The sequence below is a fragment of the Eulemur rufifrons genome, chromosome 29, assembly GCF_041146395.1.
Source record: "Eulemur rufifrons isolate Redbay chromosome 29, OSU_ERuf_1, whole genome shotgun sequence".
NCBI lineage: Eukaryota > Metazoa > Chordata > Mammalia > Primates > Lemuridae > Eulemur > Eulemur rufifrons.
The window spans coordinates 84,393,930-84,413,728 of record NC_091011.1 but is presented as its reverse complement, the minus strand read 5'-3'; the positions used below and the strand labels follow the sequence as shown (position 1 = coordinate 84,413,728).

The window sequence follows — 19,799 nt, the reverse complement described above, 5'->3', positions numbered from 1 at the left end:
GGAGTTTGAGGTTGCTGTGAGCGAGGCTGATGCCATGGCACTCTAGCCCGGGCAACAGAGTGAGACGCTGTCTCAAAAAAAAAAATAAAATAAAAAAAAAAAATAAAAGAGCAGAATGCTGGTTTCTAGGGATAGTGGAGGAAAAATGGGAGTTTCTAATTAATGGGTATAGTATTTCAGTTAAGATGAATAAACTCAAGAGATCTGCTCTATAACTTTATATATATAATATACTGTACACTTAAAATTTTAAGAGGGTAGATTTTATACTAAGTGTTCTTACCACAATAAAATAAAATAAACAGCAATCTACTGCAATGCTGGGGGAAAAAACCCACTAAACATACTCTTATCTTACAATCTAGCAATTATGCTCCTGGGTATCTACCCAAAGGAGTAAAAAACTTACATCTACACAAAAACCTGCACACGGTTGTTAAGAGCAGCTTTATTCACAATTGCCAACACTTGGAAGCAACCAAGGTGCCCTTCAGTGGGTAAATGGATAAATAAACTGTGGTACATTTGGACAGTGGAATATTATTCAATGCTAAAAAGAAATGAGCTATAAAGCCATGAAAAGACATGGAGGAAACTTAAATGCATATTACTAAATGAAAGAAGCCAATCTGAAAAGGCTACATACCAGATGATTCCAACTATATGACATTCTGGAAAAGGCAAAACTGTGGAGACAGTTAAAAAGATCTATGGCTATCAGGAGTTAGAGAGGCAGGGACGAGTAAATGGATTCTTAGGGTAAATCCATACGGTGAAAATACTCTGTATGTTACTTTAAAGGGGGATACGTGTCATTATAAATTTGTACAAACCTGTAAAATGTACAACACCAAGAGTGAACCCTGTGGCAGAGTGTGGTAGCTCACGCCTGTAATCCTAGCACTCTGGGAGGCTGAGGAGGGAGGATTGTTGAGCTAAGGAGTTTGAGACCAGCCGGAGCAAGATAGAGACCCTGTCTCTATTATGAATAGAAAAGTTAGCCGGGTGTTGTGGCGCATGCCTATAGTCCCAGCTACTGGGGATGCTGAGGAAAGAGGATTGCTTGAGACCAGAAGTTTGAGGTTGCAGTGAGTTACGATGACATCATTGCACTCTACCCAGGGCCACAGAGTGAGACTCTGTGTCAAAAAAAAAAAAAAAAAAAAAATAGTGAACCCTTTGTATATTATGAACTTTGAGCGATAATGATGTGTCAATGTAGACTCACTAATTATAACATATGTACCACTGTGGTAGGAAATGTTGATGATTGGAATGCTATGCATGTGTGGGGATAAGGGATATGTTGGAAATCTGTGTACTTTCCACTCAATTTTGCTGTGAACCTAAAACTGCTTTAAAACTAAAGTCTCTTAAAAACTAAAGTCTACTATAAAAAGAGAAACAAAAACAAAAGCAAATAAAAAACAATTTGGTTATGTCTTTCATATATAATTAGTACATTATACACAGTAATGCTCATATTACTTGAATAAAAGAATATGTTAAATGAACTCTTGATGAAGTCTGGCCAAAATAATGTGCATGGGAAATTTTTTTCCCACCTATAGTTGGGATTTTCAGTTGAGAATTGACAATAATATCTTATTATTATAAAGAGCATAATAAAGCAACACAACAAATTGCATTGCTTCGCTAGCCTTGAGTTACCTAGACTCTGGATCCAACGTAATTTCTATCATAGAAGTATCTGAATCATCAAAGACTTTTTCCAAGTTTCTATGTTTTTCCATTTCTTCTAATTCTTTCAGGCACTGATAATACTAGGGGAAAATGATAAATTAGTTCATTATAAAATAACCTTATTTCTTAATTAAACTATTTGAATATTTATAGACACCTAGTACAATAGTTATTGGGACATTAAGTACCCCACACCAAGAGCTCTGTTAGGATATTAAAAGGAAAAACTGCCATAGGCCCACAATCAGGCTGTGTTTATTTGCTAGGCTGGAATCTGAGGCATTACCAAATGGACTTTACATACCTTGGTACGGTCAGGATCACAATAGTCCAAGAGAGAATCACAAAAATGGTATCCCATTGACCTCAAGTCTTTTGTGGTGAAATGAGTGCCTCGTTTATTACCTAAAACATCAATAAGTTTATCCTTGAGGATGAGTTAATTTTTTCTTAGCAGGTAGGCCTAAATTGTAAAACAGAGAGTATAAACAAAACATTGATATGATTCCATAACCTGTCCTTTGGATTTTCTTCTCTGGGGCAGGACATTTTACAGCTTATTGCTTTTCCTTGTTCCTTTTCCATCAATTGTACCAAAGCTGACTTAACACAGATTAGTTTATGTTGTAAGGCAGAAGAAGATTCAATAAGACAGTTATGGAATATTTGGTTACCATTTATAAATAGCCCTAACAATCGCTTTGAGAAAAACGTGGGTAAAGATTTTATGAGACAATGTTTTCTTCATCGTGAACAATGTTAAATCACCTTCAAGGTGCTTTAGAAACTGGCTGGAAATTACATATATGGGTTTCTAGCACTTTCCTTTGAGTTGATACATTTTCTGACAATGTGACAATTATCTTAATATGTAGTATTCTATATCCATATATCCTAACAGTGATATGCTAGATGTGACTAAAAGATTTCTTAAATGAGACTACAGAGTACACTTTTATTTTTTATTCAGGGAACCAAGTGCTTCCATTTAAACATAAATTGATCAACAAAACTGTCTACTTTGCCTTGCAAATAGCAAATACAAAAAAAAAAAAAAACCCAAAAACCCATTTCTACCATGTATTTTAGGTATGTGCATTGTTTTTTCTTGAAATCATTAGGAGCCTACATTTTTAAAAAATCTGCAGCAACCCCCTTAAAAATAACAAGCATTTAAAGATTAGTTTATTATACAACTAGTTAGAGTATTCTATCTACATACTAAAACTTTCCTTGTTAAACAAAAGGAAATGATGAAATAGAGATACTATATAGTGGGAGTTTATTCATTCTATTTATAGAATTGATTAAATATCAGTATGTATTTAAGTGGGAAGAAAGTGCTCACTATCAAATTGTCTATACTATTAATTTTACATTAAAAATACCTTTGGTTTAAAGCTCTGAGAGCTGAGAATGAGAACACCTGGTCTTACCCAGAGTAGATCCACAAAAGGTGGCCTCCATGGTAAAGCTGTTTCTGATTCCCATTTTCCACATTACTACCCTTCCTGTTCCTTCTTTGCTCTTCTGAATATTAAACTTGCAAGCTGAGAATGAAAACTGAAAAGAAGCAAATAAAAATGAGACTCATTGTCCTGGTAGCTATATCATTTTTAGGAAGTAGGATTGAAAATGAAAAAGTAGTTGTGCAAATCAGTAATTTTCACTAAAACTTCAGGAGCTGCTTTTTATTTCCTGACCAGTGGAAAAATTCATTTTAAGGATGATATATCTACATTTCTGAAAACTATAGATTCTAATTCCTGCAATTTAAAATTTACTTTTTATCTTTATATAACATGTGTATTCAAAATTGGTTGATTAATGCTTGCTACTGTTGGGATAAGATCTTATATTTTTAAAAAGTTCTAGGAAGGGGTTCAAACATATTTAGGAATAATATTAGTGTTGGAGATCTCCAGAAATAGAATAGAGATTCTTTATTTTCATAAGACAGTTATAATCTTAAAAGATGCTTACTTTATCAGGACAATTTTTGCTCAGCATAAGTGGAAAGATTCGTTGCTTTAAGTATAACGCTTTAGATCTCTCACTACCATCACAGCCGTACATGAAGATATTCTCTTTCCTACTATGGCCATGAAGGTCACAATATAAAAGAACCTCTTGTTTCTCCATCAGTCTGTCAAGAAGAAAAAGAATAAATTACTAAATTTTACTCCTGCATTTTTCTTCTATGGGTATAACTATGGATTTATAAATGTAATATCCAAATAAATAGAATTTTTTATATCCTAGCTTTCATCTTATTTCTCTTCATATCTATATGCCCATTATTAATATACTTTTTACTTAAAAATCTACAATAATTTACTATTAACCATATATAAAATCTGAATGCTATCATCATTCATTATAAGGACAAATTTAACTTACTCCCAAGACTTTCTTCAATAAGATCTCCCTGTTTTATTATTCCAGTTTTCCCACTCGTGTCTTTGCCGATTACCTTTCATATAAATTCTGACTAAAATACCTTCTTTCTTCATCTTTGTTAATGTAAATATTATCCTCTAGCCTTCAAGACTGACTGCATGTCTCACTTCCTTTACAACTAGTCAAGCCCATAGATTTTTCTCTCTTTGAACTCCTGTAGCATTTAATATTGGTACTATTTACTTGGCACTTGCCTAGGTAAGTTTTTATATTTTTTGATATATAAGCTCATTAGGATGGGGAATGCTTCAAATCATCTAGAACAGTACTGTGCACATAATTAGGCACCCAAATACTTGTTAAAAACTGAGTGCCTGATGAATTGGTGCTGAAGCCAATCAATATTTAATCCTTATTAGTGTGGTGACTAAATATCATTTTGAGAAAAATGGTACTAAAGTCTGAATTGATTTTTTTCCAGTAGATTTCTAATAAATATTTTAAAGAAATTATTATACATTCCTTAATAGCACAATCCATAGTCTCTATAATTTAACACTCAGTTAATATAAAAATAACAAAAAATAAACCCCCAAAACTGATTGATGAAAACGATTCATAAAGGAGGCTTTCAAAAGATAAAAGAGTGGTGGTGTGTTAATGTGGTAGATTATTATATTACTTAGATAATCAAAATTGCATGTACTACTTGTTATATCTGGAAGGAAAAATACCAAAGTATTAGCAATGGTATTTATAATAATATGAAATATATTACATTTATAACAAAATAACAAAAATATTAAAACCTAAAATAAAAACATTCAAAGCATTGTTTCTATTAGAAACAATATTCCTTTAAACTATAATGAAATCCCAAACTAAAATTTGTTACATGTATTAATTTATTGCCCTTTCTCATTTAGTGCCTAATAAATTCTAACTGATAACATAAGACTAACATAAAGCCACTAAATGATCATTGTAAGTTTTTAGAAAACTAGCTAGATTATAAGGCATGGATATCAAGTTAAGTTCTTAAATATAAAACATGCTATACATTTTTAAATCAAAAATTCCCATTTTAGTGATCTTTCAACTTCTTGTGAGTCAAAAGAAATATCTATTTTTAAATAATTAATTCCCAAAGAAATGCTATACTGCTGAAGTAAAACAGGATATTAGGCTCTCTCATCTTACATTAATTTAAGTAACTTTAGAAACAGTTTGGATTTTCTTCTTACCCACAGGTAATTAAGATATTCTAAGTATTTTATACCAAGTACCCAATACTAAGAGCTACACTCTTTCATTCTAATATGCTTTAAGTATACTTAATCTTAGATTTACTTATAGCTGCTCACTCTTCCACACATATGTGACTGATATCTTATCCTACTTATCTCCCTATGATTAATTGTATTAAGGTATTTCTCTTTCTTAGAAGTCTTTTGAAACTTGCTGAATAGACTCCTGCCTTAACCTTCTTTACAAGGCAATCTGAGAAGAACTGAGACATTTAACAAAGTTTCCATAGAGACAAGCCAAGGGGCCTTGACCTGTAATCCATTGTGTGTCAGACCAGGGACCCTTAATGTCAAAGAGCATTAAGTAGACATTATAGATATTCTAATAGACATTCCATTGGTGCCACATATATTATTTATTATTTATGTATATATAAAAATATATTACTTTATATAATAGATGCCCAAAGCAATGCTATACTGCTGTAAGTGAAACAGGATATTGGTGTCTTTCATCTTACATTAAATTACTTTATATATGTGCATGTGTGTATATATAAAATAAACTTTACTTTGGAATAATTTTAGGTTTATACAACAGTTGCAACAAGAGACAATTCTTGTATATCCCTCACCCAGTTTTCCCTAATGTGAACATAGTGCACGACCACGGCACATTGTTAAAAATAAAGAAAACAACATTGGCACATTACTATTAACTAAACTACCAACTTTATTTGGGTTGCACTAGGTTTTTTTGTTTTGTTTTGTTTTTTTAATTAATGCCCCTTTTCTATCACAGAATCCAGTCCAGGATACCACATTGCATTTATTTAGTCAGCCCCGTTTTTATTGTTTGCCATCACTGGAAACATAAAAAAGTCACAGGTTATTTATTTATTTATTTATTTTATCACTTAAAACATTTCCTAAATGCTTTCCAGGAATCCTGGAATTCACATTTTTGAGGGGTATAAATCCAGGGTTTTTGTTCCTTATTGTGAGGCTCTGCACTTTACTCCCTATGTGCCTAAGCAGATAAAAGGATTGATATGAAAGTGAAAGTTAAGGCTGAACCATCTAAGACACTAGGAGCCATGACAGGTATTGATATTTCTAAATATGTCAGCTCCTCTGAGGACCTGGAGGTATCCTTGGGATCCTTGGCTTTGTAACATGGTTCTTTTGTGCTTGACCCTGTGAGGCGCCCTGGTAACAAAAAGCTAGATAAGGATGTAAACATTCTCTATAATAGTACTAATTATTGTGACATTTGAATAACCCTAAATTGTTTACAAAGGGTTTTCACATCTACATCTGCTTAAAATTAACAACTTTTTTTTTTTTTTACACTAGAGAAAACACTGAATACATTTAGAGCTTTCAATGGTCCAGATCCTATTCTGAGTACTTCAGTAATAATTTTCACATTTAATTCTACCATCTTTGAGGCAAGTATTATTATTCCTATCTTATAAATGACAAAGCTAAGACTTATATTGGTTTTTAAATTGCACAAAGTCACATAATTAATAAATGATATAGCAGGAATTCCAATGTGATATGCTTAACTCCAAAGTCCATGCTCTTAACCAAAAGGTTAAGAGCCTTTGAACTTGAAATGGATGTTCTCTAATGCCAATAAATCTTTCCACTGTACAACATGTCTATTCCTGAATGTTATTACCTGAATCTATCAAAGAATTCACCCATTCAACAAATAATTCTATGTTATGTGCATTTTACTGTTCTAGATTCTTAAATTCTAGAAAATTTAAAGCTGTTCAATTTTTTAGGGGCACATGAGACTATTATTCATGAAGTTTAAATAATTATGTAACCTGATAATCAAAAAGACTCATAGAGCAATGTATGAGCAACACAGTGCGAGCAGGCTCTGTGAGATGTAATTAATTTTCACATATAAAGGATTCAAGGATCCCAGTGTAAATGTCAATGATACTGTTAGCTTTATTGAGAAACCAAGTTTGGGATATGCAAGTTTATCTATTAGTTTCACAGAGCCATCAAAACATTCTGGATCTATTTCATTATTTAAGAGAACGCTAGTGAATCCAGTGGCACAATGCCAGAAGAGTATAGAATAAGGGTTGAGAAGAATGGGGAAAAATACAGTAGTTATATAGTACACTATCTTAAGAAAAGTTAAAGTGAGTGGGACTGTGGGAGCAAAATTCTTACTACCAAGTTTATGAAATAAGCAGAGAGGTAATTTGAAGCTTATTTTACCTACGGATCATGTTCCGGGTATGCCATACAGAAGGACAAGATTCCTTTAGGAGAGATGTATAATTACGGTTTAAATCCCGTCCAGCTAAGGAACACCGATAATTTCCCACAATCACACCATCTGGATTCAGCATGGGCACCACCTTGAAGATGAAAGTGTCCCGAAGCAACTGTGCATCACTTGAGTCTCCTAAAATATAATCTAGGAAGCCTTTCATAATCCAAGAGCTGTTGGTTTCCCCTGGATGGACCCTTGCAGTCAGAATCACGGCCTTGCGGGTTCTTGAGTCAGTGTTCTTCAAGGGGGTAGTGATTGTTAAAACATACACCATGTTCCTAGCAAGTGTGTGGCACAGGACACGTATTTTACAAAACTTTGACCGTACTGGGTCATTGTTGATGCCAGAAAGGTAGTCTTGCAGATTGGTGTAAGTGTAGGGATAGCAGTGAGCAAAGTAGCAAGTATCTTTGTTGTGTGGAAATTGAAATGTCCACGTAAGAGAGAAATAATGGCGCCCATCTTGCCCAGGGTTGTTCCTATAATATTTGATTTGGTCTCCTATTCTCTGCCAGCCAATATGATGAGCCTTGGCTTCTTTTTCAGAATAGAACAGTGGGCGCATACCCCGATTGTAAAGACTAGCAGGCTTGGTAAAATTAACAATAGTGAATCTGTAGACTATTCCTGCCTGGGTATTAGTGACTTGGAAATAGTACCACTGGGTGTGTTTATGTGTGAAGAGATCAGGGCGCAAAGTCAGCTGGTATTCATGTTCTTCCCTAATGCACAAGAAAGGAAGAGAAAAGAAACACATAAGAATGTAAAAATGACACTCAAGTTTAAATTAAATAAGGAAAACTATTTTTACCTATTCATAGAAAGTTTTTTAGAAAACAATGTTCATTTAGACAGTATCCAATAGCAAGTGACTCAAAAGATAAAGATTTAAAATTTTATCTTTTATTGGGTGAGAAACTGCTTCTATGCTAATTCTAAAGCCTTTGTATCTCTTTGTAATTCAAAAGAACACATAAAAACATGGGTATTTGATAAAAATTTATATATTTCAACCCAATTATATTTTCTGTAAAAGAAATGATTGAAGAGTTATTGAAACTGAAGCAAAGTCCAAAGTTTCTTATTTTACTTGGACATATATTCCTATTTTCCATTAGATTCTATTTCTAGGGATATATTAATGAAATAACTATCATGGAGAGGTTAAAAAACATATAAATGATTAAATAATATGATCATATAGATTACAAAATTTGAACTTCTTGAGGATAAGAACTGCATTTGATAACTATTTGCATCCCCATACTCAGTCATTGGAGATGTTTAAATAAAGGCAAATATAATAATTCCACTAGAACATTATTTATATACATAACAATCTTGCCTGGCTAGTTGTAACTCTTTTTACCAAGTAATTTTCTATTCTGTCAGCACTATGTACTTAGTATATGTGCATGTGTGTATAGTTGTAAATAATGACCTACCAGTAGATGAAACAAATGTTGTAGAACTTGACAGCTGTTGAATCCAGGTAATGGGTATATGGTAGTGAATGTAGAATTGTATTATTCTCTGTACTTAGGTGTATGTTAAAAAATTTCCATAATAAATATTTTTTAAATAAATGAATGCCCTTAGGATATTCTATGGAACATTCATTACGAGAACTATTCCATTCAAAAGTTTGAGAAGCACTGGGTGTGTGTGTGTGTGACAATTCATATCACCATATGGAAAATGTATAGTACAGAAACCTGCTTAAATTTAACTCATATTTCTCGAAATTATTTGAATTCAGAACCATTTATACATGCCCCTGCAATAATGTCTAAATAGCATCTATACTTCAAAGAATTGAAGTTTAATAATGGTTACTAAGAACTTTAATGTACCTGATACAGAAAATAATAAATGGTTGATGGCCTAGCTCCTTGAATAAAAATAACTAAAACCTACACTTTGACTACCTTCTGTAGATTACCACTCTCAAACCTTGCTTCAAACATCAAAGTGTTATCACAGGAATCCACAGGTTGCTTCAAAGGTGTTCGGTTGCCCCCAACTCGAGAATACACAAAACAGGGCTCTTTGTAAGCTGATGAGAGAAGAAGACCATAGAGATGTCAAAACATGCCTATAATATGCAGGCATAGAATTTGGAGCAATAGTCTGTGGCCATATCATCCTGTTCATGCTGGATCTCATCTGAGCTAGAAAGAATTTGTAGCAATAGTACAAGGACTGTAAATTTTAAAGTAATTTGGCACTAATTTATATAGATTTATGTTGAAGTAAGAGAGTCTAGGAGTCTTTAAACTAGAAAGGCAATGCCTAAAATAAATTTATATATTTCTCACATTAAAAATATTCATTTTACCAGCCTCAGCAAGAGCGAGACCCCATCTCTACTAAAAATAGAAAGAAATTATCTGGCCAACTAAAAATATACATAGAAGAAATTAGCTGGGCATGGTGGTGCATGCCTGTAGTCCCAGCTACTCAGGAGGCTGAGGCAGGAGGATTGCTTGAGCCCAGGAGTTTGAGATTGCTGTGAGCTAGGCTGATGCCATGGCACTCTAGCCCAGGCAACAGAGCAAGACTCTGTCTCAAAACAAACAAACAACAACAACAAAAAATATTCATTCTACTTCTGGTCATGATGTAGTAGTTCTGAACTTGTCCTTTCACTGTAAATGATTATAATGCAGGACAAAAAATAAGAGCTGTTGTCATGCATTTGGACAACACATAGAATAGAACTACATAGGATCATTGCAAGGAGAGTCAGCTGACATGGAAAACTTCATTGTTTTCTTATTTTAAGAAATTGTCACAGCCACTCCAATCTTCAGCAACCACCACCCTGATCAGTTAGCTGCCATCAATGTTGAGGCGAGACCCTCCATCAGCAAAAAGAATATGCTTTTCTGAAGGATCAGATGATTGTTGGCATTTTTTAGCAATAGAGTATTTTTAATGAAGGAATATACATTGTTTTTTAGATATAATGCTATTATTGCATACTTAATAGACTATAGTATAGTGTGAACATAACTTATATCCACTGACAAACCAAAAAATTTGTGTGAATAAAATTATGTGAATAAGCAAATATCACTTTATTACAATATTCACTTTATTGCAATGGTCCAGAAGCAAACCCACAATATCTATGAAGCATGCCTATATAACTTATGGCTGACTTCTTATCAAAGACAACAGAGGCTACAAGACAATGGAAAAATATCTTTAAAGAAAAAAGTTGACTTAGAAGTCTATATCCAGTGAGAACGTCCTTCAAAAAATGATGGAAGAAAATTTAAAGCATTTCTAAAGAAGGATGGAACATGAACACTAGCTTTCCTGGGGAAGTCTAGCAAGGAATATTCAGTTAAAATTTTAACCACTTGGTAAAGGTTGAGTGTGGGCTAGTAAAGAATATGTAATCTCAGGAAAGATATAAGGGATATAAAGGCATAAAGGAATTTTATACCCACTCAGTAACCTCACCAAGTACTCACAAAAATCATTGGTGACAGTCCTGAGAAAGCACCATGTATGGCATAGATGTGGGGAAGGGAGTAGCAGCCAAAGCAAGAAAAGCACAAAACCCTGCCCAAATCATTCTCCCCTATCTCCCTTGTGGAACAAAAACCTTAAATTATTGGGGTAAGGACAATGATCACTGTTATACTTAGGGTACTGGTAAAAAGAAACAGATTTTGTTACATTGGTTTATGTCTCTACTTTTGTACCAATACCATGCTATTTGGGTTACTACAGCCTTGTACTACAGTTAGAAGTGTGATAATGTGATGCCGCTACATTTGTTCTTTTTGATTAAGATTGCTTTATCTATTTGGGCTCTTTCCTGGTTCCAAATGAAGTGTAGAATTATTTTTTCTAGGTCTGTGAAGCATGACATTGGTATTTTGATAGAGACTGCATTGAACCTGTAAATCACTTTGGGTAGTATGGACATTTTAACAATGTTGATTCTACTGATCCATGAACCTAATATGTTTTTCCATTTGTTGGTATCCTCTGTGATTTCTTTCCCCATGCATCATAGTTCTCCTTGTAGAGAACTTTCACCTTCTTGGTTAAGTATATTCCTAAGTATTTTATTTTCTTTGCAGCTATTGTAAATGGTACTGAGTCTTTGATTTGACTCTCAGCTTGAATGTTATTGGTATATAGAAATGCTACTGATTTGTGTATATTGATTTTGTATCTTGGGACTTTGCTGAATCTATTTATCAATTCCAGAGTCTCTTGGTATAGTCTTTGGGGACTTCTAGGTGCAAGATCATGTTGTCAGGGAAGAGTGATAGTTTGACCTCCTTTTTCCCAATTTGGATACCCTTTATTTCTTTCTCTTGCCTGATTGCTCTGGCTAGACCTTCCAGCACTATGATGAATAGAAGTGGTGACAGTGGTACCCTTGTCTTGTTCTCAGGGAGAATGTTTTCAACTTTTCCCCATTTGGCATGATGTGGCTGTGGGTTTGTTATATATGGCTTTTATAATTGTAAGATATGTTTCTTCTATGCCTAGTTTGTTGATGGTTTTTTTTCATGAGAAGGTGATGGATTTTGCTGAATACTTTTTCTGCATCTATTGAGATGATCATATGGTCTTTGTTTTCTTTCTGTTTAGTGTGAATCACATTTATTGATTTGTGTATGTTGAATTAGTTATAAAACCACCTACCACAGCCAACTGATCTTTGACAAAGCAGACAACAATGTACACTAGGGAAAAGAATCTCTATTCAATACATGGTGCTGGGAAAATTGGACAGCCACATGCAGAAGAATAAAACAGGACCCCTATCTCTCACCACTCACAAAAATTAATTCAACAGGGATAAAATATTTAAATGTAAATATGAAACCATAAGAATTCTAGAGGAAAGTATAGGAAAAACTCTTCTAGATATCAGCCCAGGCAAAGATTTTATGAATAAGACCCCAATGACATTCACAGCAACCACAAAAATACATAAATAGAATCTGATGGCTGGGCACGGTGGCTCATGCCTGTAATCCTAGCACTCTGGGAGGCCAAGGCAGGTGGATCGCTCGAGGTCGGGAGTTCGAGACCAGCCTGAGCAAGAGCGAGACCCTGTCTCTACTAAAAATAGAACGAAATTATCTGGCCAACTAAAAATATATACAGAAAAAATTAGTCGAGCATGGTAGCACATGCCTGTAGTCCCAGCTACTTGGGAGGCTGAGGCAGGAGGATTGCTTAAGCCCAGGAATTTGAGGTTGCTGTGAGCTAGGCTGACACCATGGCACTCACTCTAGCCCAGGCAACAGAGTAAGACTCTGTCTCAAAAAAAAAAAAAAAAAAAAAAAAAAAAAAAATTTAAATATGAAACATAGGTTAAAATTAAAATGATGGAAAAAAGATATAGGTACTATGAAAATATGAATCAAAAGAAAGCTAAGGCAGGTTAGCCATGTAAATATTTGAAATTATATTTTAAAAATCAGAGTCACTTCCAGTTGTTTAAAAATATGTATGTGAATATATGTTTTCTAGAATTGCTTACTATTCAGGAAACAATCCCTGTGAATTTCTGTTTGTCTTGCTAGCCCCTTAAATAAAATACACATGCTCCCTGGAAGTTATCTTTAACATACGAAAACACTCTTAAGATACTGAGCTCTGATGATGCAATTGTGCGAGAGTCCCATACTTTCTCACATTGGTGCTTCAGGAGCAGGACAATTTTGAATATAGGCTGAGACATCTATGTTTGATTATTAGCACACTATCATAAAAGAAGACATAAGATTTTGCATTAACAAAGCTATCAAAGTGCAAAGTGCAAATATGGATGTTAAGTGTTAAGAACACTTTCCTGAGATATAATCTTAGATGGTTTTTTGCAATGTGGGATATTTTTTTCTCTTTTAAAGATGACAACTCCAAGAAATGCATCAAACAGGCATGAAATTAAAAGAAAAACATCTGAATGAGTGCAATGTGAGCTGTAGATGGAGAGGGCAGTAGTTGCAGAGCACTACACTGGATTTATCTTTGAAAATTGATGTGAAGCATAATTCATTCTAAATGTAACTCTCCATGTTAATGGCCAACATGATATTTTACTTTAAAGTAACTTTGCATAAACTTCAGTACACCTTCAAAAATATAATTAGTACTAAATCAACATTTGGATCAATATATAACCAAACTTCTTTATGGGGACAGGGACTTCCTGGCAATATTAAATTTCTAGTATAAACAGAAAAACAAATATAACTAAGAGATTAACCCAGGTACCAAATTATATTTTACAGCAACATGTTTCATAATGTGCCCACCATCTTCAGCTAGATAAACTACAGTATCTTCCTTGGAGTCTGGATAAATGGGTTCCATTTCTAGGCCTGTTGGAATATATACTGGCTCAGGATAAGAAGGAGTCCAATCTGGAAAAAAAAAAAAACGGGGGGGGGGCAGGTAACATTATTTGAAAATACTTCAAAACAAAACAGGAAAATTTTGTTGTATATTTTCAAATTATTCATTGATAAATCTAGGCTAAAATAAGCATTTTACGGTGGGGCTGAATTTTACAAGAGTTCATTGGCACCTTGTTCTAAATTATCATATTGAGTGGTTCACTATTATTTTGTACTCATAGATTTTATACTAAAATTTCTATTTCTCCTAAGGCCTTGATGCCATTCTATCCCACCTCTGGGAATCTTGCTTCGCCTTTTAGTCTTTATTCTCTGCATCTTCAGCCTCTTGCTCGATAAGAGTTGTCAAGTTAAAAATTTATAAACATGTTGAAGTTTCTTCTATCTCCCCAAAGGAAGGATATCCTTCGGCACTTCCCTCCCCCACTCCTGTTTTAACTACTAGTTTTCCTACCCTTCATTCTTTTTAGTACCAAATTCTTTTTTTTTTTTTGAGACAGAGTGTCGCTTTGTTTGCCCTGGCTAGAGTGCCATGGCATCAGCCTAGCTCACAGCCACCTCAAACTCCTGGGCTTAAGCGATCCTACTGCCTCAGCCTCCCGAGTAGCTGGGACTATAGGCATTCGCCACCATGCCCAGCTAATTTTTTCTATATATATTTTACTTGGCCAGATAATTTCTTTCTATTTTTAGTAGAGACGGGATCTTGCTCTTGCTCAGGCTGGTCTCGAACTCCTGACCTCGAGTGATCCACCCGCCTCGGCCTCCCAGAGTGCTAGGATTACAGGCGTGAGCCACCGTGCCTGGCCTAGGACCAAATTCTTAACAGTTGTCTGCACCATGCTCAAATCTTTCTCACCATGACCTATTTGATGGAAGAAAAAAATTACTTCATAGTCTAACTATCCTAGTTATTTGTATTTCTTAGTGGAACAAGAACTTGGTGGTGAGAAACAAGCATTCCTGGACAAACATTTTTAAGATTATGTACATCTGCTTTAGTAACAGAGCTGTATTTGACATGATGAATAGGGGTCAAATCTAGCTACAGAAAAATCATAGACTACCATATTGATGCAAATAGGCAACACTGTGCATTGTAGAGTTAAATGAACAACAGCCAAATAAATTGATGATAAAGATAAGGAATAAAGCAAATTATACTTAAAGTTTTAAATTGTTCTTATTTAAAATTTTCTCATTAGTTGAAAGTCTTAATCAACTCAATTCAAAACTAATCATGAACCAATAACATGACTTTTGTTAAAGCTTTCAGAATTTCAGCTATTTGCCTTTGTGTATGTTGATTGTCAAAAGTTGCATCACACTCAGGCTTCCCATTAAATAATTACAGATTTTATTAATTTCTGCCTATGCTCTTCTTTATTAATAAATAGTACTTATAGTAAAGAAAAATGAAACTCTCTCATAAGAACTGGAGAAATAACTTGTATAAATGGGTCAAGTTTGCAGCTTATCAGAATACCCTTACTGAGGACCATATTTTGAGAATCAGGCTTAACCCATTTCAATCTAGATTTTGCTATTTTTAGTCCAATACCCACTGTTCCACTAAAACTGTTCTTTGCATTGTATTTGAAACAGGGTAGGCACTCAGTTAAATGTCTATAGATTAAATGGGTGTATGAACAGATGGATGGATGGAGAGATGAATGGGCGAATGGATGGGTGGTTAAACAACTCAGCTGGGGTTCTTATCCACATATACTTAAATTTAAATGGTATATTAAATCATACACACCTATTGCCATAAGTGTTTTATGTCTGGCAACATCTTCATTGCAATAAAGCTACTCTAGAGCTAGAATTGTTTAAGCAGAAGAGATTTAGGCTGGAAATGGAAGCATTTCCAGACTTCCTGAAAGTTCCACATTAAGGAATTTCATCTGTAAGGGGCTTAAACATCAACATGGATTCCAGATATAGACACCTCTTGACTGTTATCCTGTGACAGCTTTTGCAGGTGTTTTTATGTCAAGTAGCCTGGAAAATTCTGTATTCATCTTGCCTTCATCAGACTCTCCTACCAGCCTTCTTGATGTCTGCTGTCCAAAAAAGTCTTTGAAGGTAGTACTTATCACTGTCCCAAGAGAACTTACGTCTGTGCGTAATAAATGTGCTGTTTCCCAGTTCTCTCACACCTGCAGACTGTTGAGGTGTCCAAACAACATTGCATTCTTTTGAGTTCTCTTTGGGTCAAATTCATGTCCCCAGAAGAAGAATAGAGACTGTACTTAGCATTTACCATATCATATGAGCACTAAACCTATGCTGTTTTTGCCTTCGTGTCTCATGGATCACCGTGTGAAGTTGTTTTACTTGGTCTTCAGCTCCTTTCTCCACGGGCCCTAGGACTGGCTGAGACAAAACCATACCCTTAGTCCTGCACCATACACTATATTTTCTTTTAAGAAAGAAAAAAAGAACTCTAATGCAAAAGAAGACTCCTTGAGGTCCTAACTACCAGTATGGCAGACAGGTCTAGACATGTCTGAAATAGCTTATATTCAAGATAGAACCTCTATACAAAAATAAGTTTAGAATGCTGCTCTTGCAAAAATAGCAAATATTTTGTTTTAAAGTTTCCTGTTTGTGGGGTATTCTCCTTCCTCCCAACCTCCTTTATTTGATTAATGTGTGTTGAGTTCCACTTTTGTAAATAATATTGTTCTTGATAACAACAGAATATTGATTTCTCAGAAAGTCAATAACATATTTAGAAAGGGTCTTCATGATGGTAAGTTCAAATCTGTGGTATAAATTTATTTGTACTGTATCTGTCATCCCTTTATGGAAGAAAAACGTAATAAAAATTAACAGTTCCGGGACTTATTCAACCTTATACAGCACTGATTTAAAAGCCTAGGTAGGTGGCAAGGATATTCCATTTTTTATATCTTTTTTCTTTTTTTTTTTTTTGAGACAGAGTCTCACTCTGTTGCCTGGGCTAGAGTGCCGTGGTGTCAGCCTAGCTCACAGCAACCTCAAACTCCTGGGCTCAAGCAATCCTCCTGCCTCAGCCTTCCGAGTAGCCGGGACTACAGGCATGCGCCACCATGCCCGGCTAAGTTTTTCTACATATTTTTAGTTGTCCATATAATTTCTTTCTATTTTTTAGTAGAGATGGGGTCTCGCTGTTGCGCAGGCTGGTCTCGAACTCCTGAGCTCAAATGATCCTCCTTCCTCGGCATCCCAGAGCGCTAGGATTACAGGCATGAGCCTTCACACCTGGCCCATTTTTAATATCTGTTTTTTCACTTGGATACTATAGGAATTTTTGTTATTTTCTCTCAAGTTTACTTTTGGTTGATCTCATTTTTTGATCATTGATATGTGGCATATGCAAGTGATCATATAAAAGGATATCCAAGAGTCATGAAAAATTCCAGGAGTAATAAAGTTTCTGAATTAAAGATGCTTAATTCTGAATGCTTTTGATAAATAATTTTTTTATCAAACATGTTTATTGTATAAAAAAACTACAGCTTAAGCAAAAAGAAAAGAAATTATCCATAATCTCATTACATAGAGAAATATTGACATTTTGGTTTTTCTCTTTTTAAGTTTTCTCTCTTTCAACTATCCACTTCAGGTGCTTTTGGCTACAAATAACAAATTTTCTCAACGCAATCTGGCTTAAACAATAAGAAAATTAATTGCTTCACATATCTAGAAATCCGGAAGCAGAGACAATTCAGACTATGGTACAGTAAGTGGCTCAGTGGTCATTCCAAGTTTAGTTTCTTTGTCTCTCCACTTTATCATCCTCAGCTTGGAAGTCATCGTAAGGCTTACGGTTGTAAAGTGGAAACAATGTGGCTGTCAGAAGTAGAGTGTTTTGTACTGACTGACTTAGACTAATTAGCTGAGGTGGAATGGATACTTGGGGGTCCACAATGTCCTTTTCATGTATATGGCATCACTCTATATATACTGATAATCAATTTGTTTTTCAGCCCACTTAGCTAAATATCTCAGAGATTTTTCTTTAATATATATGTATCTCCCTCATTTTTAAACAGCTATTAGTGTTCTCTAATATGGGTTGCCAAAATTTGACAATTGATGGACATTATAGTTATGTCTTTATTGATGGACATTTTGGTTGCTTCTAACAATTTATTTATATGGCAAGGAACAACTTTATAATATGCCTCTATTTATGTGTGTGAATGCCCTTAGGTTAGGTGCCTAGAAGTAGAAATACTGAATCAAAGAACATGAAAATTTAAAATCTTGACATATAAAGATATATAAAAAATATAAATATACTATGTCTGTCCGGAAAGTATCCAGCCATGTACTATGAAAAATAGAGACATTTATTGAAGAAGATACAAGATATAAGAAACATTGTACATAGGACAATGACGCCTCAGTCTCCTTCGAAGTAGGGCACCTTGGGACCTCACACAGTTCTCCCAGTATCTCTTAACCTAACCCACACATGTTCAACATTCTCGGGTGTTCTGCTTGCTGCAGGCCTTCCAGAACGTGGATCACTTTCAACAGATTCTTGACCATCTTTGAAGCGTTTGTGCCACACTTTTACTTGTGCTGGTCTCATTGCATCATCCCCGAAAGCCTTCTGAATCATCCGAATAGTTTTCACAGAGAAATGTTCAAGCTTAACGCCAAATTTGATGCAGATTCATCGCTCTACTCGCTCAGTCATTTTGAATGCAACAGCCAAACAGTACACATGCTCACTCAAGGGTGTCTAGTGTCCCCTTTGACTAGTACTGTGCAGTCATCATTATTCAGGCGTATGCATTACAGTCCACTCTCCTTGGCTGTCAGGTTACACTGATGTCACACAAACCGTTTTCATTATATGAACAATGGCTGGATACTTTCTGGACAGCCCTTGTATAGTAATGTCACGTATATTTTCATGCAGTTTGTTTGAGGGTACCCTCTAGCATTTAGGTTACAAATTTATGTCATTTCTGTCTCTCTCTCTCTTAAAACCAAAAGAAGCCTCTTTGTCTCTCAGAGGAATTAATCTAATGTCTGTGTACAAATAGAATATCATTGGCTATCCCAATTATTAGTCTGTTTTCTGTTGCTTATAACAGAATACCTGAAACTGGGTAATTTTGTAAGAAAACCAAAACTTATTTCTTGCAATTCTGGAGGCTGCGATTCTGGATGTCCAAGGTTGAGGGAGCACATCTGGTGAGAGCCTTCCTGCTGGTGAGGACTCTCTGAAGAGTCCCAAGATGCAGGGTATCACACAGTGAGGAGGCTGAGCATACTAACATGCTAGCTCAGGTCTCTCTTCATCTTCTTATAAAGCCACCGTTTCCCTCCCATGATAACCCATTAATCCATTAGCCCACTGATACATTAATTCATGAATGGATTAATCCATTTTTGAGGGCAGAGCTCTCATGATCCAATCACCTCTTAAAGCTTCCACCTCTCAATACTGCCACACTGGGGATTAAGTTTTAAGGTGAGTTTTAGAGGAGATAAATATTCAAACCATAGCACCCTATAAACTTCATCTGGGACTACTTTAGAAAATCTGTTGAGGCTGGGCGCGGTGGCTTACGCCTGTAATCCTAGCACTCTGGGAGGCCGAGGAAGGAGGATCGTTTGAGCTCAGGAGTTTGAGACCATCCTGAGCAAGAGCGAGATCCCATCTCTACTAAAAATAGAAAGAAATTAGCCAAACAACTAAAATATGTAGAAAAAATTAGCCGGGGATGGTGG

At 35.1% G+C, this 19,799-nt stretch overlaps 1 protein-coding gene across 1 annotated transcript in view; it reads right to left on the bottom strand.

Annotated features, from left to right (window-relative positions):
• Positions 1 to 19,799, bottom strand: part of AGBL3 (AGBL carboxypeptidase 3) — a 52,253-nt gene that overhangs the window by 22,317 nt on the left and 10,137 nt on the right. The window contains exons 4-10 of the mRNA XM_069462658.1: positions 13,959 to 14,066; positions 9,577 to 9,715; positions 7,602 to 8,381; positions 3,688 to 3,850; positions 3,141 to 3,267; positions 2,009 to 2,109; positions 1,672 to 1,784 (exon numbers count right to left, since the gene is read on the bottom strand). Of these exons, the coding sequence (XP_069318759.1) occupies positions 1,672 to 1,784; positions 2,009 to 2,109; positions 3,141 to 3,267; positions 3,688 to 3,850; positions 7,602 to 8,381; positions 9,577 to 9,715; positions 13,959 to 14,066 (1,531 nt within the window). The remainder of the gene's footprint in view (positions 1 to 1,671; positions 1,785 to 2,008; positions 2,110 to 3,140; positions 3,268 to 3,687; positions 3,851 to 7,601; positions 8,382 to 9,576; positions 9,716 to 13,958; positions 14,067 to 19,799) is intronic.